Genomic DNA, 23,879 nt, shown 5'->3' with positions numbered 1-23,879 from the left:
GAGACAGGGACATCAGGGGAGGAGAGAGAGAGATATCAGGGGAGGAGAGAGATAACAGGAGAGGAGACAGGGGCATCAGGGGAGGAGAGAGAGAGATAACAGGAGAGGAGACAGGGGCATCGGGGGAGGAGAGAGAGAGATAACAGGAGAGGAGACAGGGGCATCAGGGGAGGAGAGAGAGAGATAACAGGAGAGAAGACAGGGGCATCAGGGGAGGAGAGAGAGAGAGAGAGAGATAACAGGAGAGAAGACAGGGGCATCAGGGGAGGAGAGAGAGAGAGAGATAACAGGAGAGAAGACAGGGGCATCAGGGGAGGAGAGAGATAACAGGAGAGAAGACAGGGGCATCAGGGGAGGAGAGAGAGAGATAACAGGAGAGGAGACAGGGGCATCGGGGGAGGAGAGAGAGAGATAACAGGAGAGGAGACAGGGGCATCAGGGGAGGAGAGAGAGAGATAACAGGAGAGAAGACAGGGGCATCAGGGGAGGAGAGAGAGAGAGAGAGATAACAGGAGAGAAGACAGGGGCATCAGGGGAGGAGAGAGAGAGAGAGATAACAGGAGAGAAGACAGGGGCATCAGGGGAGGAGAGAGAGAGAGAGAGAGAGAGAGATAACAGGAGAGAAGACAGGGGCATCAGGGGAGGAGAGAGAGAGATAACGGGAGAAGACAGGGACATCAGGGGAGGGGAGAGAGAGATATCAGGAGAGAAGACAGGGGCATCAGGGGAGGAGAGAGATAACAGGAGAGGAGACAGGGGCATCAGGGGAGGAGAGAGAGAGAGAGATAACAGGAGAGAAGACAGGGGCATCAGGGGAGGAGAGAGAGAGAGAGATAACAGGAGAGAAGACAGGGGCATCAGGGGAGGGGATAGAGAGATATCAGGAGAGGAGGAGAGAGGGATTGGACAAACTAAACAGTATAGGGGTACTATTTAGAGGTGGAGTTAGGACTTTGGGTGATACTTAGGTGTTGTATATCCTTCTCCTCTCTCAAACCAATACCACCAATTGATATGCGTGGAGAATAATCCGCTCTGCGTTGTGTATTAATGATAAATGTAATACCCCTTGTTACCTCCTCCAAGAACTAACATATAACCGTATCCCCTTTTCCAGATAATATATATGTCTAGTTCTACTAAGGTTTTCTACCCGATATTACAATAAAACAGCCAACCCAAGATTCTTACCAGAGAGAGAGCTTTAATTAGAATCTGCCCAGATTAATGTTACAGCAAAGACAAAACCAGAGTTACAGTGATATACAGATGTCAATCATTCATACCTCTCACAAACATCCCATCTATCTAATATCTGCTGCTAAGTGTGTATGCTGTGTGGGTGATGTGCCAAGGGTGAGACTCTCCAATCCAGTCTCCCTTTCTGTGTGTTTCTACAATGTCTTTTTAAGGGATTTCTCTATTGATGTGTAAATGAGGTCCCTGTCCTGTGTTCCCAAGACCCCACCGTGTGATGTTATTGACTTGCTATGTTTCCCATGCCTATCTCCAGGTGATGCATTTCCTTCCTTCTCTACATAGTGTATAGGTGTGATATCTTCTTACAGCTGTCTTTCCTGTTACTTCCCCCCTAAGTAGCTTGCAGCTATCATACATACATATATACACACAAACTTAATCAAGCACTTATTAATTACAGATATACATACTTTGTATTTACCCCAACACTCCCCCACTTGAATAAGATCCATATAGGAACTTATTCATAAAGACATATACCAACTCAAACCCAAACAGTATTACAAGAACCAATATACTGGTATTTTATATCCCTACAATTGATGCTAGCTCTAATCGTTCCTGAATACAAATTGCAGGAATACAAATATTACAGAAGCAGTTCTTAATCCTGGGTGTGTGTATACATTGTAGGGGATGCTCCACCAGGGCTCTTGAAAGCTATGTGTAATTTCTTTAGTGCTGGCTAAATTTTCTTTCACCAGATCCTGTAATTGCACAACCCTTCTATTATTTCTTTTAAATAATGTATCCAAATCTATGTTAAGTGGCGGGATTGTTTTAAATAGTGAGGGAATCATCTTATTCCAATTTCCCAGCTCCTCCTGTACCATGTTCACAGATACCTGTGTGAGTTGAACGTTAGCTCTTATGACCTCCTTACCCACTTTCATGGAGCCATAGGTGAGATTAACACACCATCCTGTAGCAGGTACATTACAAGGTACAGTTTGTTGCCAGAGAATTTTAGATACACCCAGTGCACAGATCGTAGGGCCCTGCCCATGTACCACCCTTTTCCATCCATTTACAGTTCTGTGAAGGTGAACTGGGCAGCTCCCTGAGCTCTCCATTATGCATCCATCTGAGCGGACTAGGGGTTCTAGTACACAGGAACAAAGCCAAGCATTTTTACGTCTGTCACAGCAACTGGGGTTAATAATCTTCCATAACTGGTTTTCTTTTACCACCAAGCGGGTTTGTGGCAGGAGTTGTTTAAAAACATTAGTGCCATTAGCCACGTCTAACTCACCCAGCATAGTCATCTTATAAACAGGTACAGGCTGTTCTGTCCAAACTGGAATGTCAATTAGTAAAGGAATTACCTTTTTCCCTACTTTACACTTATTGAATTTTGGAAAGGACTACATTCTGGCAATCTATGCCAAATTCCCTAACCAGATCAAAAACTAGGGTAGAATTCACAATTCTGGGCCATTCCCCTTGTTTTATTTCTTGGAGGCCTAAATTTAGGTGTTCAACTAGTAGATTTCCGACTATACCACATACCATAGCCTTGGACACATCATTATTCTCAACTGATTCTCTCAGAGCATTCACAGATATATTAATCCATTGCAAATCTGCAGCAACTGTGTGAATGTTCTGTATTGATAGATCAGTTTCGGCTAGAGTGTTAAATTCCACACGTCCCTCTTTAAGTTTAGATCCTCTATGTCTCCTCTATTCCAAATTGAGGTCCCCAAACTGAATCCTGATATTATATCAGTACCCAGATCCCTTTTTTCTCTCTCTCTAAAACGAAGCCCTTGTGTAGCATCCCAGAATAGATTAATATGTGCTTGAAACACCTTTTTAAACCATTCTTTCAACATTTCTGGGCAGCTCTCTGGTATATTAAATAAAGAAAAATTTAACAATAAAGGTAATGTTACATAAGACACATCTGTATAAGCGACCGTTTGTGTTGGTTGTATGAATAATCCATGCTCTGGCCAGGGGGTGGTTGTTGGGCAGTCCTGTGAGTTAGTAAGTTGTACTTTAATTGCTGAGTCTACTATAGTATGCAGTCCACTGTGATTTGGGTTGCATGTCACAGAACCATCCTGGGTTAATGTAAAATTTCTTTCCAGCAGCATCTTTATTCTCACTTCCTTTGTGGTATTGGCCCAAAATGTACTGGTACTCTTATGCATATCACTCCCTCCTGGATAGCTCCAAACTGCAAATTCAGAGGGAAGGTTAGACTTAGGCATTGAAATATTACACTGTACCACTATCCATCCCCCTATAGCCCCAACCACGGTATGCTTATCCTTAAATGTAACTTCTGGCGATTGCCCCTTTACTCTTAAAGTTACTCTGATTTCTCCTTTTTCTTCTGGACGTCTTTCCTCCCTCTTATGCCTATCTACTAGAATACCTGCATCTCCTGAATTTTTTTCACCTAAATTGCTCTGATGTACCCTTATTTCCCATTTATGACTATTGTCCATCAGAGTGCTAGTCCTTTCTCCTTTTATATACAGTATATACATTAAGCCTGATACAATCAACCACCATATCACTGCTGCTGTATTTTGGCATTTCACATTTCCTAGTTGAGATGTTCTTCCAGGGGTCTTCTCCATTTTCTATTATCTGGAAAAGAGAACTAAGAGAACATGTTAATATACATTACTTCTGCACATCGTTTTTCCCTTTAAAGGCTTTTATCTGACACGCATGTGTCCATCTAAAATTCTCTTCCCCCACATCTAGTAAGTACACAGAAGGACCAATTTTGTCTATTACACCATATGGACCTTTCCATTTTGGTTTAGGAAATGGATGATAGGGAGCAAAATCTTGCAACATTACTCTGTCACCAATCTCATGTTCTGTTAAATCTCCTTTGGCATTAAACCACTTTTGGGTATATTTGTGAGTGCATTCATCAGTAGCGCAGATAGATTTATGCACTGTCAAAATATGTTCTTTAAGATTCTCAACCCAGGCTTCTGATAAGGCTACTGTGTCTAGGGCAGGTGGGAGAGGATTCAGTAAATGTTCCCACGTTCTCATGTTTCTCCCTAATAAAGCTTCATAAGGGGCAAAACCTGTTGATCTGCACACTCTGGAACGAATAGTTGACAAAACAAATGGCAATTTCTCATCCCAATCAGTTCCTTGCACATTCACAACCTTTTTTAAAGCATCCTTTATTGTCCTGTTCATTCTTTCAACCTGACCAGAGGATTCTGGATGGTAGTATATATGGAATTTGTGATTAATTCCTAGTAAACTACAGGTTTCCTCTATAACATTACCAATGAAGGCTGGTCCACTATCACTGTCCATAACCTTTGGAATTCCCCACCTACTGAAAATTTCTTTTACAAGTATTCTGGCTGTGTTGATTGCAGTACAATTTTTTGTTGAAAACGCCTCTACCCAGTGACTAAATGAATCTACTACCACAAGAATATATTTATTTCGGTGGGCAGTATTTGGTAATTCACCAGTGTAATCGATTTGGATACGTTCCCATGGTCCCATGGGTGCCTGTCTCATCAAAGCTCCCCTCCGTCTTCTGTTAGTAGGATCATGTCTAGCACATTCCAGGCATGATAATATGTGATCCTCCATATGTAAAGAATTTTGGGGCCACCAAGCTACCTGGTCTAATCTTTCCATTGCTAATGGGAGCTTCGGGTGTCCTCCTACCGGAGAGCCATGTATCCAAGTGAGAATATCTTTTCTCACTCCTTTTGGGGCCACCCATATTGGTACCTCATCCTTAGTGGTTACAAGTAACCCTTCCCTCAAATATAGGTTCTGGCCCTCATACTGGATAGGACCTGTTTCACAAGCTAGTTTTAATGGGCCTAGCTCCTCATCTTTTTCTTGTAGTTTAGCTAATTCACTTGCTCGTTCATAAAGATATTTCGCCTTTGCTCGTGTCAAGACAGCTACAGGCATTGACATAACAGCTGTTAACAATGGCCACTCATGTGCCACACTAGCTGCCTCCTTTGCCAATTTGTCTACTTTGTTATTCCACTGGTGTTCTCGTGTTGCCTTCCTATGAGCCTGTACCTTTCTGATATTAATTCTATGGAAATTATGTGATTCCTCTTCAATAGCTTGCCACAAGGAATCATATTTTACTCTGCCTCCATCTGTTCCTTTAAACCTCATCACATTCCACCATGGAAGGTACACAACAGCTCCTTTACACACCTGGTCTGAATCAGAAACAACATTGACCTCATTGCTGAAATTTTTCATTTCATTGAGTACCTGGAGAAGTGCAGCTATCTCAACATACTGTGCAGAAACCGATTTACAGGAATACATAAACTGTTTTTCAATTTGCTCATCTTTTACCAAAATACCAGCAAAGCCTGCTATCCTATGTCCATCCTGATAAAATGAGGAACCATCAATATACCAACATTCATGACTGCAGTCAAAAGGTTGTTGCATCGTTCTAAAAACTGAATGCTGCAAATTTGTTCCTAATATCTGGCATTCATGAGGTTCACCTTCTATAACCAATCCACCTGCAAGAACACTAGGTTCTTTCAGTAGCATCCCTTTTATGTTCTCTGACAACAAAGCAGTAGTCCATCTAGCTAACCTTTTACTGTTTACATCACTTTCTTTCCATTTGCCATTTGCCAACAACACAATAGGGGTATGGTGGCTTGCTATAACAACAGTTTGTGTTCCCGTCAAGTATCGGAATTTATTTATTGCCCAGTAACAACACAAAACCATACGTGTACACAGAGGATATTTTTGTTCCACTGCAGTAAGCAACCTGGATGCATATGCTATAGGTCTTTGTTTGCCAAGACACTCCTGGGTAAGTACAACTGCTAGAGAATTGGGGCCCACATAGGGATACATCCGAAATTCTAGGTTAGGATTAGGGACAGCTAGGGTTGGAGCATTACCAAGGGCCTTTTTAAGATCTTCCACTGCTCGTGTATGTTCAAGCTGCCACTTCCACTGATCCTGCTTTAATAAATCATACAGTGGCTCTGTTAACTCGGCATATTGTGGAACAAAATCTCTGCAAAATCCAGTCATTCCCAGAAACTGTCTTAGGCACCTTTCATCTGTAGGTAAGGGAATTTTTCCAATCAGCTCCACTCTCTGTTCATTAATACTGCGCCCAGACTTCCCTATGGTCACACCAAGAAACTGAACCTGCTCTCTTCCAAGCTGTATTTTTTTTGGATTCAGTTTTAAGCCTGCCTCTCTCAAAAGCTGTAACAATTCCTGGATATCATTTTTATGTTCCTCCATTGAGGGAGACCCAATAAGAATATCATCCACATACTGAACAATCCTTTCTGACTTTGAAAATTTATCTACCACTTCTTTCATGTGAGCATGAAAAATGGCTGGGCTATCTTTGTAACCCTGCGGTAGAACTGTCCACATATACTGGATTCCTTCCCAAGTAAAAGCAGTCCTGTATTGGCACCTGGGATCAAGACTTAAACTCCAAAAACCATTACTAATATCAACCACAGAAAACACTTTCATGTCTGGAGTTATCTTACCAATAATTTCTGGATAAGCAGCAACAATAGGGGCCATGCTTTTTGAATGTCTATTCAAAACTCGGTAATCAATCGTTAATCTATACGTTCCATCGGGCTTAGACACTGGCCATGCCGGGCTGTTACATATAGACGCACCTCTTACCAATGTGCCCTGGGCTTCTAATTGCTTAATTACTCCTGTAATGGAATGGAAAGCTTCTCTGGGTATTGGATATTGTTTTTGGGCTGGTGGATCACTGCCTTCCAGCAACACCATTGTTTGCATTTTACCACAGTCCTGTTTATGTTCTGCAATGACATCCTGATACTCATTCATAATATCATTCCATTTGGGGTCCCAACACCCCCTTGCTTCCCCCACTGGTTTCACTGTCGCTGTTGCTAGTTCCATCGGAGGGTGCCATACATGGCCTGTATTTCCTTTTCCTTCCATTTTCCACAATTTTAAATTAGCCAAATCAACAACCAGTCCTTGTTCCAAACAAACATCTGCTCCAATAATATCTTGATTTTCACATACAACATCACACACCCATCTTTCCTGTCCAATTTGCATTTCCACATCACGTACAAAAGGAGCTTCAATGGAATGCCCCGTAATACCTGTAATTCTAATTTTCTCATTTCCTGGATTAACATGCTTGCTAAAACTTACAGCTGCCCCACTATCTAGCAGCGCTTGTACTCGAGTTCCCCCTAATGAAACATCAACAGTGGGCCGCCCCCAGGGATCTAAGATCAAATTCGTGAGAAAATGACAAGAAGGGGCTCGGGGGGCTCGGAATTCCTAACAATCACCTTTTTCTTTAGGGTGAACTACCTTGTTGTCTTCCACAGTAGCTACCCTTGTTTCTGCATTCTTGATCTTATCCAATTCATATTTCACATTGTCTAGTTCTTCCTGTAAGCGATCTCTTTCATTTTTAATTTCATGAAAAGGTACCCATGGTTTTAACGGTTTATCACTCTTTACCCTCCTTCCTCTATCTGAGTCGTTATCAGTTCTATAACCTCCCATATTCTGAAATCTATTCCCCCTCTGAGAATACATGCCAGACCTGTCTCTTCTCTCTTGCCCCTCTACCCTAAAAATTCTTGCAGCATCAACAGCAAAACTCTCATTTTTAATCTTTCTTCTCCACAAATTATCAGCTCTTAATAATATGTCACACATTTCTGATGGATCTGGGGTTACTGATAAAATCTCCTCTCTAACCTCTTGCTCTAATGCATCTAAAAACATTGATCTATGCATCAGCCCTCCCTGTTCAAAACCAGGATTACTGACAACCAATTGTTCCATAACTGTAGATATTCTAGCCGACAATTCATAAGGAGATTCTTGTTTCAGTTGTTTAATTTTGCCAGACAACGACATACCAGATGTAATTCCATACAATGCTCTTAAAATCTCTTTCAACATATCCCTAGTTCTACACTGCTGACCACATGTCTGTACAATCCTAACCCACAATCCATTTCCAGCAACTCTCTGCAGAACTCTTTCAATATCCTCTCTTGTCAAGCTATACATCTCTTTTACTCTTTGAAACCCACAAAACCATTGCAAAAAACGGTTAATGTCATGCTGGGGGACCAGACCTATTTCTTTAACAATGGCATCCATTTCTTGTGGCTTTAAATGTTTAGTAACAAGCTGTATCCCACCAGTATTATCAGGATTTAACACTGTAGTTGCTGTAGTTGGGGCAGCAGGGATACTCACTGGCTTTTGTTTCAGATCATCCCATGGGTAAATAGATTTATATCCTATATCTCTAATCCCTGAGTTAACGGACCCAGGAATTTCAGGTGCAGGAGACATACTAGAAGGTGCCATACTTTCTGCCATTTTATTAAAAGCCATATTGGTAGCATGTCTGCATTCATCCAATTCTCTCTGCAAATCCAACATTTTCTCATTCACCCTTTCATTCTCCTCTTTAAGCTCCTCACACACTTTGGCCTTTTCAATTAAAGCTTCTCCAGTTGCTACTGCATATACTCTAAGATCAACAATCTTATTATTTAATTCATTATACATCTCATCATGCTTTTCAGATTTTACTTTAATTGAAGCATTCAGCTCTGCCAACTTATCCTCATTTGCTTTCACAATTTCTTCCAATCTTAAACAACAAGAGAGTAGTCCTTGCACAATGCAACCTTTTCTTTTACTCTCTGACACCTTTTTTTCAAATAATGTCTCTCCCAAAAACTTCTGCAACATCTCCCATGACTGTTTACAGTCCTGTGGGATTTCATAAGGACCACCATGTCTCTTAATATAATTCAGAAGCCATTTCTTAACATTTTCAGAATAAGTAACTTTTGCACCCTCCATGTTGCATGCCATATCAAACGAACAAATCACAGCAATAGAATATAATAACAATTATACTCACCACACTCCAGGCAGACTCTGTAAAGTTCTTCTGGCCAAGGGTCACGGCACCAATATGTTGTATATCCTTCTCCTCTCTCAAACCAATACCACCAATTGATATGCGTGGAGAATAATCCGCTCTGCGTTGTGTATTAATGATAAATGTAATACCCCTTGTTACCTCCTCCAAGAACTAACATATAACCGTATCCCCTTTTCCAGATAATATATATGTCTAGTTCTACTAAGGTTTTCTACCCGATATTACAATAAAACAGCCAACCCAAGATTCTTACCAGAGAGAGAGCTTTAATTAGAATCTGCCCAGATTAATGTTACAGCAAAGACAAAACCAGAGTTACAGTGATATACAGATGTCAATCATTCATACCTCTCACAAACATCCCATCTATCTAATATCTGCTGCTAAGTGTGTATGCTGTGTGGGTGATGTGCCAAGGGTGAGACTCTCCAATCCAGTCTCCCTTTCTGTGTGTTTCTACAATGTCTTTTTAAGGGATTTCTCTATTGATGTGTAAATGAGGTCCCTGTCCTGTGTTCCCAAGACCCCACCGTGTGATGTTATTGACTTGCTATGTTTCCCATGCCTATCTCCAGGTGATGCATTTCCTTCCTTCTCTACATAGTGTATAGGTGTGATATCTTCTTACAGCTGTCTTTCCTGTTACTTCCCCCCTAAGTAGCTTGCAGCTATCATACATACATATATACACACAAACTTAATCAAGCACTTATTAATTACAGATATACATACTTTGTATTTACCCCAACATTAGGGAGTGGGGTTTATGTATAGTGGGTGATATTTAGAGGTGGAGTTTGGTTTATGGGCGATAAGGGGCGGGGATTAATGTTAGTTCACAATGTGCTGTGTGTGGATTGCAGGCGGAACCTTCCTTCCGAGCTCTTTGTTGAGGAGGGAAGCTTTGGTTTGTTGCTACCCAGCGAATTGGAGGAAGGTCACATGGTTTAGAGATGATCAGATCCGTACAAATTGCGCTTAGTGCAGGTAACCTTAAACTATACTTAAATTATACTCAGGACAGCTCGCCGGGGGGGGGTCGTGTGGTTTGGGCTGTGTGTGATGGGAGTAGGACACAGTGTATGTAGCGAATAGATGATGTCTATGGTAAGAACAGGACACAGTGTGATGGGATTATAGTGTAGAGAATAGAATGATGTTTATGGTAAGAATATTATGCAGTTGATGGGAGCTGCCTGTGACTGATGAGAGTATAGTACTTGCGGGGGGGGGAGTCTCCCTTCCTATTCTCACATCTTCCTTGCTTGGGGTTTCCAGGCAGAGGCCTTTCGTGGCAAACTGCGGCTCAGGCACTCAGACTTGTTCACTGTGCCAGATGTCTGGCGAAGGCCCAGGGGAGCCTGGAAGTGAGGAGCACCCCGGCCGAGCACCGAACAGAGGATGCAAGAGTTGGGCTGAACGAGGCGTATACGGAGGGAGAGCGAGATGCCATCCTGGACACCCTGAACAATGCTTCAGAGGGCGAGCTTTCCAGCATCAAACTCTTACGGGGGAAGAAGTCCTCCAGTCTGGTGCAGTACAGGAAGCAGCACGGCCCCTTCCTCGACCTGGACAGTTTGGTTCAAGTCCCTTACTTCCAATCCAAAATTGCCGTCAAAGTGTTTGACTCCATTCTTAATGCGGCTTCCAGAGAGCAAAGAAAGGAGCGAAAACCCGAGGGAAGAGCCCCATCGAGACTCGTGAAACCCAGCATTCCTGCAGAGCGGCTGGAGGTGAGTGCCATCTGCGCACGCACATAACGAAAGCAGGCGCCGTGGCCCAGCAGAGCAAATACGTTTAATCCGGGTCTGTGAAGGAACCACAAAATTAACAATTGATTAGAAAGGAACGGCCCTTTCGCCTGCCACAGACCGAGTGAATCTGTGAAACGTTCTGAAAGATATTAATATGAATTTCCACAGGTTTGCGTAGAATAGATTTTGTGGGTGTCTCGGTGAAGGACATGGGATGTATTGAGCTTTTTGCCCAGGCGCTTAATAAACTGCCTCGCTTTTGAAGGAATTACCCCTGGCAGATCTGTTCTGAGCAAATGGGGAGTAGAGATTCAGTATCTCAGGAACACCTAAAAGAACATGCGTTGAAACGTGGATGTGGGTTTATCACGGAGGTGACTTGATTACGTGTGGCGTGTATTTCATTCTAGGCTGCAGAAAGCATTGTTTCCATTGTATTTGGTACCCAAAAAATAGCCTGGGCGCACATGGAGCGGAACATGAACGTGTGCGATTGGCAGCAAGAAGAGTTTTACCGATTCATGAAAGGGACCTACCACGGCCACGTCTACCTGGAAGACGTAAGTGTCAGTTACCAGAATGAGAATCGCGTGATTCGTTCGCTTCCACGTTAATCAAGGCTCCTTTGCCCCCTTTGTAGATCTCTCCTGTTGTGTCTAAGATCCCAAGAGCAGATTTTTATGTTCTGGAGAAACCCGGGATCCCCGTTCAGAACAGCAGCCTGTTCCCGGTCACGCTGCACCTGCACATGGTAGAAGCCACGCTCTATGCCCTGCTGAACATGCGCTACGCAGCAGATGGGGATCACTGCGTCGTCAGCATGGCTCGAACCACAGTGGGAAAACACTTTGGGCTGATGGTGGGTGAATCCCGCACTAGCGGCGTGGACACAGTGAAACAGCTCATTAATGCATCCGTCTCCCCGGGAAAGCCGTGGGTGACCTTTTCCCAGGAGCTTATCCTGCGCTATCGCCACCAGTTCCAGACACGGAGCCAGAAGAGAAACGAGGAGATGTGCGATGCCTTGTTACAGGCCATCACCTTCTACGACCTTGTGACTTAAAGCTGAATAACGTGCTTTGTTTTTGTCATCAGATCGGTGTTAAATAAATTGGACAAAGTGGTTTAATACAGCGGCGTTCCCGCGTTACGCCAAGCGCTCAGGGATTTCTCCCAGACAGTAATCAGTTAGAATGTCTTAAGAACATTTCATTCATTCGCTTAACCCCACAGAGAGGAAGCGAGGATGTTCCCAGCGTTTAATGAGTTAGTGCGAGCCGGCTGTTTGGAGCAGCGGAAGGAACGGCTGCCGCCACGGCTCGTACGGTCAGTCTGTTTGTTAGCTGAAGTCTCCTGTGAGCTTTTTGTATGTGAAGCAGAGTAATTGTTATTAAAAAAATGTAAACCGGCAGCCTAAAATTAAGGCAGTCTGGCAGAACCAACATTAGGCAAGTTTCTGTTGCAGTTCACAACTTTTTCCTTCACCCTGACAAAGGCTGTCTGAACAAACTGACACTAATTGGCAGCCGCCTGGGGAGGAATAACCATGTAGATCCTGCAAACAGGAAATATTTTAAACTGTAAACAGAGCCACAGAGGGACCGGGGGGGGGGGTTGGGTACAGGTCTAAGGAGCATGGGTGTGTGCGCATAGGGAATGGGCCCAAGGAGCATGCGTGTGCATAGGAGCGTGCGGGGTCTGAGCAGCAGCTGGGACAAAGGGCCACATGTTCTCAACAGAACTTCTGTGGGAATCGTGTCCTCATGAACGTGTCTGATTGGCAAACTTGCCACCTTCTCCCTGAGATCTGGACAGCTTCCCCCCCCCCAGGTCACATGGTGGTCGGACCCCACACTGTACGAGTCCCGACAGGAAAAAAGTTAAAGGATTATACAGGAAATAGTTAAAGGGAGCTTTGTTTATTTAAAACCTCCTTTAATATTCCAGAAGGGCATAATTATCAAAGACATTAAAATGCATTTTAAAAAACTTTACAGAAATTGATATTCACTTATTGTTTACAAACCTATACAAAGGACATAACTTTACAAATCTGTACAATGTCTAGTGCAGGACAGCGGCGCGACCCAAACAGCCGCTTACAAGTGGTGTATGAAGAGGTAGGAAAAACAGCGGATCCGGCTGCGTTAACGGAGGTGCGGCTGGACCTTCTCGGACGGGTAACTACCCCCAGCATGCGCAGATCCCATGGCTTTGGGAGGCAGATCTGGCCCCGGATAAGCGCCAGGCGATTGGTTCATCGTAGAAAATGCATGCAGGAACACGTCACATCCTAGGGAAAGTCAGCCGCTAAACTACTCAGCGTGGCCTTGGGCAACTCGAGATGAATCCCTTCGAAGTAATGAAGAAACCTGCAAAGAGAAAGCATTCAGAATGACATCATCATCGTATTTACGCAGCACCCAAGATACAATCGGGGCAGCTACACGTGAAACGTGGTGTGTGTCCACGAGGCCCCCCACCTTGAGGATAAAGCGGCTTCTTTGGAGGGACTCAGTTTTTCACTTGGCTAACGGGTTGGAAAACCGTCCCTTTAACGAGAAAGCCGTCCCTTTAACGAGAAAGCCCATTCTAGACACGGCGAGAGCAGCAATGCTGGGGGACGGAAAGGGCCACTTACCTCCGTTTGGCTTTCTCTCGCTCCTTCAGTTTCTGAGTTCGACACATAGCGCGAAGGGCCGGCAGATACTCCGTCACGTTGGATTGCCGGTTGCCCAGGTTTATAAAAGCTCGGTTGGATAACACATTTCTCACGACGGATAAACGCCTGTCAGCCACTCTGTAACAAGACAGCAGAAACCATCATCTACAGGTGACACGAAAAGCCCCCCAAATCAAATAGCAGGACGCCACGTATACCCCACATATACCCAGAAAAAGTACCTTGTTAAGGAGACAGACTTTGGCCTTTTGCTTAGTTTATAAAATGTTTATGTGGGCATTTACACTTTTGTGTCTGTTTAACGGCAGCTCACTGTTTAAATGATGCATTATACAACCATTGTACAGCGCTACAGAACTTGATGGCACTATATAAAACAAATAATTAGACAGGGTACCGCAGGACTGTCACCGGCAGAGACCGCGGGTGGCGGTGTCGTTACACAGCAGCAATCCCCAAAAGCAGGTGGGCCAGCCGTGCAGAGGGGGACAAACTCCGCAGAATGAAGCCGATAATTAGGACTTATTGACTTACTCAGGGTTAGCTGCGGACTGATTGAAGGACACCGCATCCCAATCCTTAGACACACGCAGAGTAAGATCTTCGCTTGGGTCCTTCCCACGTTCCTTGCACAGTTCCAACGAAGAGTTTACGTATCTGGAAATGTCTGAAGAACACTTCCGGAAAGCAAGAGCCTCCACCGTGGCTTTGAGTTCCCCGGAGCTCTGCTCGCTCCACCAGTCCCTGCTTTCCACCCGGAGTTCATCACACAGACCATTTTTTATTCTGCCTTCTGTCCAGCGGTAGCTGCAGAGCTCGGCTTGGCTGGAGGATTTATATGTAAAACAATCCAAATGGGACATGTTATCCACAAACTCAGCCAGTGACCCCAGACACCGACGCACTAAACGCGAACACGTCTTCTCGGCTTCTGTGAGTTTCTGCTTTGGGAACGTAAGATGTGGCTCACGGCTCAGTCCACTCTTCTCTTTACCCTCTTCTTGGCACGACTTCCCTGAAGGGATCGTGAGGATTTCGTCCATGGAATTAGTGTTACTTTCAAACAAATCACTATCGTCCAGAACCATCACGTTCCTCCTGCGCTTTGTTGGGTTTTCTGGCTTGGCCTCAGCAAGCTTTTCCCTCTTGGCTGATGTACCTGAAGGTTCGCAGTCGTCCGACCCCTCCACGCGCACAGGCAACGGTAGCAACAACTCTAAATTGCTAGATATAAAATCTATGTTCTTCATTTGAAATTCTGTGAGCAGCTGCACGATCCGGCTCCATTCTTCTGCCTGGACGATGTTGTTCTGGAAATGAAAAATGTTAAATTCACACAAGAGCGCGAAAGAAACATCTCCATGGTCCAGGGGTTCAGACTCACCTTTACAAAGCGTATCAAACCCTCGGCCGGAGAGACGACGTTATGAAGCCCTGCCGTGTGCTCGGCGTAGCCGGAGTTACATCTTGGAAGATCTTCCGGATTGAGTTTAAGTGCAGCTCCTTCCCCTTTGGAACCAGAGCTGTGTTTACCTGGCAGAAAGCAGACGGCGTTAATACCGAAATGCTGAAAGCACCTGGAGGGTTAACCTGACATCATGGCAAGAGCTGTCCACCCAGAAGCAAAGCGTTGGCTGAGAGGCAAGCGGCACCCGGTCTCTGCACCCGCATAACTCGGATGATGTGAACGCGGCTTACTTACCACAACCAGCCGCCTGCTTTTCTCTCACACATCCTCCACTTTTAGCCCAAAACTGCAAATGGAGAAGACTCTGCCGGACGTCGCATTTATTGGACGTTAAAAACGTAGCAAAGTCTCGGGGGTCTGTCCTGAGATTCTCTGCCAGACAAAGCACTTGGAGAAAGCTGGCGACATCAGCCTGAAACATAAAAGCATGAAGAAGGGCTCATCCTTTAAGTGCCGGTCTCCAGAACACCATCCCACGTATACTTACCACGGAGGGAGTACAGAATTTAATTTCTTCAAAAACACCATCAAAAATCAAACCAAATGTGGGATCTGCAAGGAAAAAAGCGAGGGAAAGTGTGAATGGAACACAAACTACTTGTGATTGCGGATCTGTGGGCGATAAATACAGCAATTAGACAAAGAATTACTTTACGACCTACAGTAAATAACGCAAACAAGCAGCGCACCCCAAACATTCAGAAGGTCAAATATCGGGGCCCAGGGCAACTAGCCCCCAATACCAGGCCTAAAAAGCCTCCGGGGTGCATATTCCCGCTGAGAACATACCAGTGAGATAATGTCACCAGACAGGGACGGTGTAATTACACGAGAACTCGCAGCAGAGAAATTCGGGGAAGTGGGGAGCAACCAATCAGATTCTGGGTACTAGCAGGAAGCACAGAGGCGATCCCTGCCCTAAGTATCACCAGTAACCGCTGGCTACAGACTCACCGCTGGTAGTGAGAATCACCGGCCGCTTTGTAGTGGTCATAAAAGTCTTGATTGCGCTTAAAAAGCCGGAGTCATCATCAAATATCACATCGACCTGCAAACGGCAGAAATACTGCGATAGAAGCGCTGAGGGGAGAAGACATTGAGGCCCCCCGTTATCCGCACAAAGCACCATACAGAGCATCACAAGCTGTACAGACAAACCGCTAGCCACGCTATGGCCCCGCCAGCCACACTGTAGCCCCTCCCACTCGCTCTGCCCCCCCACAGTGTATCCCACTTACTAAATGTTTGGGGGGAAAAAAAAAGTTACCTCCTCAAAAAGAATCAGCGAGGTTGCAGTTCTTCTGGGGGGCTCATTGGGACCCTGCCCTCTCTCTATAGACGGAACTTGACTTTTTGTCATTTTCCCATTCGCTGGACCTTGAAGAAAAGACGAGAGGTGTGATCTGCTGGACCCCTGCGCACGCTACAGATTAAACAAAGAGAGCAAAGCAGCTGACCTTTAGGCGCCTCGGGGGTCTTTGCATCCTCATTTCTTTGCTTGGGAGGAACTCTAAAATAGTTTGCCAGAGATTTAGGAGCCAACGCTTTCCTGAGTCCCACTCCTCGGGGAGACAGGGGAGGTTTTCTTGGAGATGAAACAACGTTCTTGGGAGAGTTTAACTTTCCTAAAATAAATGGATAGCTCTGAGAACGGTCAGACGCTCCTCCTGCAGCAGGGCAAGCGCGATGGAGGCCTCAGCCAAAGCTTAACCTCTAATCCCCACCAATGGAGTCTCTGCACACGCAGGAGACGAGGGTCCTAAAGCTGAACCCCGTGATATTTATTCCGGGTTTCATATTCCTACACACTGAAATCGCATTACAAAGTAAAACAGACAAGCCTCCATGTAGATGCCATCATTTGCCATCAAGTGTATGCAGGAGCTCTCGAGTGATGTCATCCCTGATGTCAGGGATGTCAGACGGCTGCATGGACAGCATTTCCACACGGAATCATCACTTACAGCGGCCCCAAACACCTAAACCTCTTGGCTCTGCATAATATTCATGATAGGAGGAGGAGCAGGTAACGATCCCACAGACGCACCTCGCTTACATTCGTTCCGATTCCTGCGACTTACTTGGAGACTTGGTGGAACCGTAACTGTTGAAGAAGCAGGGCCTGTGGGCATTCACACCCTGCTGATCCACCTGGTGAGACTGTGTGGCCTCCTTGAGCTGAGCTAGAATCTGTCTCCCGTTACGCTGACAAGAAGCGTTCACTTCAAAGACCTAGAAGGGAAATGACAGATTCATCGCACACGTCCCAGAGGCAGCACACGGACACGGACCTGGAACCGCGCACACACCTTGAACCCAAGCTCCTGGGCACACGCATACACAGCGGCCGTCTTGCCCACGCCGGGAGGGCCCGTGATCAGCACAGTGTTACACAGGGAATCCTCTTCACTCTCAGAGCTGTCAATAAAGTCGCTTTGCTCCCAGGTGTCTGCGAACAGGAAAAGGCCTCATATTATGCAGTAAAAATTCAGACAGAAAATTATACGTTTCACCATCTTAAATACCGTTTTTATCTTTCTCAGTCTGATTCATCCGATTCCGTTTTTCTTCTTTTTCAGCTCGGACTTTCCAGTCCTTCAGCCAGCTAGGGGGTAAACAGGAGAATGTGAGTAGATGCCAACGACCCCACTCACACTCATGCGCCACAAGCACAGATTACCCATGGAGACGTTTAACTGCCGCAGAATTCCCAACCAGCTCGGAGGACTCAGAGGGCTGATATTTCTCTGTCCAAAGAACATCCTCAATAACGAGATCAGCTGCAGAGAAAAAGCAGAACGTTTCACTGAGGTGTACTCCGACAAGTGTAACCCACTAGCGACCCCTTCCCAGGCAGAGACATCCGTCTCCGTTACATAGAAAGCGCACGCGCTCGCCTGAAGGGCTATAAAGTTCTCCGTAAGTGTGAATTTCAATGTACGACCACCAGCCCAAATGTCTCCACGTGCGGAAGACGGCTATTAACCCCCATCGCCAGCTGCACACAGTGCGGCTGAATCCCAGCAGTGCCCCAACGCTGGATCCTTTACCATCTATCGGCTGAATAGAACGATAGCCGTCACTCGGGTTTGGCGAGTGGGATCGCACTTGGGACCGCGTTTTGCTCAGTAGCTTTCTAGTTACCAGAGATGGCGTCGTGTGGAAGGGGCTGTCTTTCTCCAGGTGGCTGGCTGGCTCTCTCTTCACCCTGTGCGTGGTTCCTTCTGCCACTTGTGGAAAGTGGGCCACAGACGGGCCCTTGCGGGGTGGGAGGCTTTGTACTGCAGTCATGCTGGGTTTCAGCCTTCAGTCTTTTGGATGCTGTGACGGGGGTGTGCGTCCTCTTCCTCTTAGTCCTGTTACTGGTCTCGGTTGCCCTACAATCTTCCACCAAGGTCACTTTGCTTTTTTCTAGCGGCTGGTTATCTGCATGGTTAGAAGGGTAAATTGTTATGCTCGTGCGTTACACGCCATCACAGACAAATAATCCCAGGGGGACACAGCACTTCTGCATAAGCCAGACACCCAGGAACCCACTCAACAGAAGACATTCAAAGATTTTCGACTCGTTGGGATATCGGAAAATACAGCCTGGATTACTACAAAGCGCAGGACAAACAAACCTGTCTGACTCGGCTCTTGAAGGGAAAGTTGGTCATTTTGCTTTTTCAGAAGCTGTTTGAAAAATCTTTTTACAGGAAAAAGGGGATTAGAGGCAGAGATTTCTTCTAAAAGACAATCACGAACTCCGTTCGACAGCGCAGGGTGGCCTTTAACCTGCAGGGAAGCAGAGAATACAGGCCAGATGATACGTTTAACCAGTTCCCCGTTACAACAGATATATATGCAATAAGACAGCGGAACCATTAACCATTTCTATGCACATGAAAACACATGAAGTTGGTTTAGAATGAATAATAAATGAATGGCAGGATCACGTTGAGCACATGTGCCAGTAGCTCCCACAAATACTCATTGACAGTTGCAAAGGAAAATATTGGTTTTCTATAGCTTTACGTTCTGGGAAAGCGATGCCAAGTTAATTAATGGAAACAATGGGACATAGCACACTTGCACGGACATACTAACCGCACTCGAGTACAGCTGAATAGCCAGCCTGTTCCTTATAACAGTCAAGTCACCGAGTGAAAGGCGAAGGTTTGCCACATTGGGTGCGTCTGCGCTCACACGGCACAGCCTGGCTAGCTGTGGGCACGTTGGCAAACTCAGACTCCACATCAAAGAGCCTGGAGAGAAAAAAAATAGATTCTTTACGTAGCGGCACACGATGTGTAACCCGCGACTACCACGGTACCGCTGGGACGATGGAAGAAGCCACGCAGTAGTAATACTTAATGGGGCTAATGATCCCTCAACCTTGGATGGGAGCCATTAAATTAAAGGTGGAAAACACTTGCCATCTTTCTGCTGCACGTGACCAACACTCTGGAAGAAAGAACTCGACAGAGAGTATGCTTCCATAAACGCCGCCGTCTTAGAAATGTGCCTCTTCAATGAGTCCGGTAAGCCACTCTTGAGAAATTCACGTTTCGCTTTGAATTGACGATCATCTTGGGAATTTTCAGAGGCCTCTGAACTATAAAAGAAACATTTTAAGCCGCGTCCTCCGTACAGCTGCCAATGCCATGTCCGTTGTGTGGGCACTTACCTATCATCGATAACCATAATGGGGGCAGGCGGCGTACCGGCAGAATTATTTTCGTCTGTCAGGAAAAAAATAAAAAGACTTATAGAGCAAGCGGCGTTGTTCCAGGCTCAGAGGCACGAGACGAGTTTACGCAGCACTGCACAGCGGACTCTGCATTAAGGATTTTGCATCATCCATTACTGACAGATGCGGCAGGAACGCTCTCGGGGTTGTGGAGTGCAGGTTTTCGGAGACGTGATTGTGTGTCAACCCCTGTGTTAGATCTACATCCGCCAGCTCCGTGCTGGGGCAAACAAACCAGGCTAAGCGCGGACTGAGCGCAGTGTGTTAACCATGTGCTCTCACGGTCACCCCAACACGCGGTACCTCTGTTTACTATAGATAAGTCAAACCATAAGCGCTTTGACATCATGCGTGATGGGGAAACTCCTTCTGCCAAAGCCTTGCAGATAAGGCATCCAGTTCTTACCAGAAGAAATATTACGAGGCTTCTGCTTCTTTGCCTTCTTCCCCAGCACATCATTTAAGCTTCTGAGATTTTTATTCTTTGTTATTTTTGCATCAATATCACCAGTGATGTCAATGAAGACAACAGAGTCCTGCAATCCAATCAACACAACAGATCTCAGTGTCCCCTGTCTAAAAGAAAGCGGCAGCCAGAGAGGGAGCCCCGGCCCGGGGAGAGGGAGCCCCGGCCCGGGGAGAGAGGGAGCCCCGGCCCGGGGAGAGAGGGAGCCCCGGCCCGGGGAGAGAGGGAGCCCCGGCCCGGGGAGAGAGGGAGCCCCGGCCCGGGGAGAGAGGGAGCCCCGGCCCGGGGAGAGAGGGAGCCCCGGCCCGGGGAGAGAGGCAGCCCCGGCCCGGGGAGAGAGGCAGCCCCGGCCCGGGGAGAGAGGCAGCCCCGGCCCGGGGAGAGAGGCAGCCCCGGCCCGGGGAGAGAGGCAGCCCCGGCCCGGGGAGAGAGGCAGCCCCGGCCCGGGGAGAGAGGCAGCCGTCCCAAGACATCAATTCATAGAAAGTAAATACAGGATGAATGCACAATACAAGAAAACTCACCTCTAGAGCAGGTTTCCTTTTAGAGCGCGCCCGTCTCACTGAGCACCTCTGAGGAGTCTCATTCTTGGCCATATTTTGCTGAATTGCCTTTGCTTTCTCAAGCAGCTCTTTTGCTTTGGTCATTTTTTTCAAGCCGCCAGAAACCTGAGTCAAGAAACAGTAAATTCAACTAAACGTGCATCGTCTTCTTACAGGAGGCCAGAGATTTCCCGTCACAAATACCTCGGCTTTATCCCTTCACAGCGTCGCGTAAACTACAACTGTGCAGCAGCTGTGTGCAAACGGGCCGAAAACGGGACTCATTTTTCAGTTCGTTTTTGGGCCATTCATTCTTGGAAACTTAATTACGTTCCCTGCCCATTCGGCTCGGCTGAAAATTCAGGGGCATTTTTAATTCGTTATGTTAAGCTCTTTGCCCGCATTCACTCTCCCCTCTCCAAGTGTTTTCCCAACTTCTGTCGACCACTTCCGTATCTCCATCTTCTCCTCTCACTTCAATCTGCCATCTTCGCCTGCATCTCAGCGGACATCACCGCAAGCGCCACCGCTTCGCCCCGATATGCTCACCGAGAGAAGACTGAAGATGAAGAGGCAGAAGCGGTCGTAAGGGAAACGTTTAGAGAGGGTGAGAGTGAATGTGGGCTCATGAGTTTCGGATGAATTTCTTTCCGGGGGGGGGGGGTCTGGCCTCGTACGAATCCCTGAATCTACCAAAATTCTGTACATTTGCGATTTGTACGAGCCTGAGCGCACAAATCAGTTTTTACTAACCTTTTTACTTCTTGGGGTAAATACATCTTCATCTGCCACTGACTGTGACCGGTTTCGCCTGGTGCTGAGCCTCGTAAACTTCATTCTAAGGTGAAAAACAAAAATACAGATTAAACGTGGAGCGCGCCAACATATTTAACAATTACGTGAACGTAATGAGAAGATCCTGTCCTGTGCTAAACATGTTTCACAAACTACTTGAATGCTGTTTCCCCGCCGCCCCGAGCGCTTACCGGATCGGTGACTCCGCATCAGAGAGTTCGGTTATAACCTCTGCTTTGTAAATGTCGCTTTTCCGGCACATTCTATGCACTTTTGGAGTTGAAGCCAGCAAACCGCCTGACTCCACAGGTCTTTTCACAGGGGACTTTAAGGGCGTCAGATTGGATTTCCGGCGTCTTGAGCTCCGTCGTAAACCGGCGGCACCAGTGGGCAACTGTGAAGCTTCAGCCCCCGCGGCCCGTGCCACTTTCTCTTTTGCTTTCTTCCTGTTGATTGTTGCCGTGTTTGCTTCATTATTTTTCCGGGCTTTATTCGTACATTTAATTGATTTTGAAGTTGCTTCTCCTGACTTTGTTTCATCGGGTTGGTCTACGGTTGCTCCATCACCGGCTGTCATGTCAGGGTTACTGCTGCAGTTATTTGCTGCTGGTGCAGATATCTCACTGGAATCTTTTCCCTTCAGAGGGTTTTTCTTTCCAGTACTTTTTACCGTATCCCCCGGCTGTCGAAAAGCTTTCAGAAATTGGTGTCTTTCTGCCGCGGTGCTTTTCTGCTTAGCGGGTTCATGATCAGCTTCGATGACAGCCAATTCCAGATCCTCCTCCGCTATGACCACGTTGGACTTTCTTTTCTGGAGCTGAGGATCAGCGTGTTCGGGCGAAGTCTGGTAGGCTCTTTTCCCCGGTTCGCCGTTTCCTTTGCGTAGGAAAATTGCTGCAATCTTCTTTGTGGCCTTGCTTTTGGGACAGGAATCATTGAGCGGGGGAGACAGATGGACCTGCGCATGGATGGTCACAGTATTAGGGGATGGCTCCCTGCGCTCAGTTGGACTTGCTGCCCTGACGGGAGTCTCGTGTTTAGAATCCTTTTCCTCCTGACTTCTTAGGAAGTCCTCAAATAAAACCGTTACCGTGCTGCGGCTGTCCGGTGACACGTCCCCGGCAGTGGCGCCAAGGCTTGCGTCTCCCGGCGTCTGCGGGGGTCTCTCTCCAGCAGAGTGCTTCTCGGGGGGGTAACACGCAGTCTCTCGGTCTTGTTTGTTTTGTACGGACTGTTTATTATTTGGGGAATCGGCTTTTGGGGCTGTCGAGGAACATAATTTATTATGGAGGAGATTGTCGCTGTTGTTGCAGATCTCGGCGAGTAAAGCTGCAGTGTCACTGCCCATGAAACCAGTCCCCCCGCAAACGGCTTCCGCACTGTCCCCAAACTCTTCCTTTGGCTTTGTGACGTTAAGACTCCTGCATAAACGTGTCCTCTGGCTGTGCTTCCCAGGTCTGCCCGGGTCCCCAGAGGGAGGCGTGCGAACGTTTACTGCTGCCACGCGGGTGCCGTCCTGGCGAGGGCTGGATGTGTGCGTGCTCAACATTTGCTCCGTCTCGTTTGCAGGCGAGCTACTTTTGAAGTAGTCTGCGATGTTGTTGGATCGAGGTGATGGGAGCTCCTTCTCTGGGAGGCGAGACACGGGCGGGAAGTAATTGGTTATGGTTTTCACCGGCGGGTCATCTTCCTTTCGCTGCTTCTTGGATGGCTAAAAAGAACAGCAGCCAGTTATACAGAAAAAGGAAAAGCGGACCCCAAAAAGAAAAAAAACCAATACGGTGTCTACAAAGTGACAGCAGAGAGAGGGGCGCCGTGCAGAGAGAGCACGCAGAGAAAGGGGCGCCGTGTAGAGAAAGGGGCGCCGTGTAGAGAAAGGGGCGCCGCGCAGACAGACAGACAGACAGACAGACAGAGAGAGAGAAAGAGAAAGCAGCACCCGGTCCAGTCAAGGGCTCACCTGGACGTTATAGTCCCCGATGGGGGATGACACGGTAAGTATCCCAGCCATGGCCGCAGCTCCTGCCTGGTTTGCTCATACAGCAGGGGCAGGCGCCGCCACTCACTCCCGGTTACCCTCAATTTACCCCCCAGTCACCTCAACGGGAACCGAATGAAACTTCCCGCGCGAGGTCGCATCACGTGACCGCAAAACTGCGCGACGGAGTCTACTGATTGGTCGGCGCCAAACTAAAACGCTTTCCATTAGACAAGACGACGCTAAAGCAGCG

General features: G+C 46.7%; 3 protein-coding genes across 3 annotated transcripts; 1 reads left to right on the top strand and 2 right to left on the bottom strand.

The window, feature by feature from the left end:
* Window positions 1-7,566: 7,566 nt before the first annotated feature.
* On the bottom strand, window positions 7,567-9,268 carry LOC128470941 (uncharacterized). The gene has a single exon (XM_053452791.1). It carries the CDS (start codon window positions 9,133-9,135, stop codon window positions 7,567-7,569), a length of 1,569 nt encoding a protein of 522 aa, XP_053308766.1. The 5' UTR covers window positions 9,136-9,268.
* Window positions 9,269-10,066: 798 nt separating this feature from the next.
* TEFM (transcription elongation factor, mitochondrial) lies at window positions 10,067-12,095 on the top strand. The gene is made up of 4 exons (XM_053453263.1): window positions 10,067-10,195; window positions 10,487-10,941; window positions 11,373-11,522; window positions 11,603-12,095. The coding sequence occupies exons 1-4, from the start codon at window positions 10,162-10,164 to the stop codon at window positions 12,023-12,025; spliced, it is 1,062 nt and encodes a 353-aa protein (XP_053309238.1). The 5' UTR covers window positions 10,067-10,161; the 3' UTR covers window positions 12,026-12,095.
* Window positions 12,096-12,861: 766 nt separating this feature from the next.
* ATAD5 (ATPase family AAA domain containing 5) lies at window positions 12,862-23,833 on the bottom strand. Its single transcript, XM_053452790.1, has 23 exons — window positions 23,609-23,833; window positions 21,840-23,359; window positions 21,607-21,691; window positions 20,836-20,979; window positions 20,252-20,381; window positions 19,783-19,837; window positions 19,532-19,710; window positions 19,203-19,360; window positions 18,737-18,890; window positions 18,258-18,539; window positions 17,794-17,893; window positions 17,639-17,718; window positions 17,423-17,562; window positions 17,195-17,345; window positions 16,571-16,738; window positions 16,381-16,490; window positions 16,068-16,161; window positions 15,601-15,665; window positions 15,348-15,525; window positions 15,030-15,178; window positions 14,180-14,955; window positions 13,604-13,762; window positions 12,862-13,334 (listed from the first exon to the last, which is right to left on the bottom strand). Exons 1-23 carry the CDS (start codon window positions 23,657-23,659, stop codon window positions 13,256-13,258), a joined length of 5,007 nt encoding a protein of 1,668 aa, XP_053308765.1. The 5' UTR covers window positions 23,660-23,833; the 3' UTR covers window positions 12,862-13,255.
* Window positions 23,834-23,879: the final 46 nt, after the last annotated feature.

The sequence above is a fragment of the Spea bombifrons genome, chromosome 13 (assembly GCF_027358695.1).
Source record: "Spea bombifrons isolate aSpeBom1 chromosome 13, aSpeBom1.2.pri, whole genome shotgun sequence".
Classification (NCBI taxonomy): domain Eukaryota; kingdom Metazoa; phylum Chordata; class Amphibia; order Anura; family Pelobatidae; genus Spea; species Spea bombifrons.
Note: the sequence above shows the minus strand (reverse complement) of the source record. Positions and strands in the feature narration are given on the sequence as shown.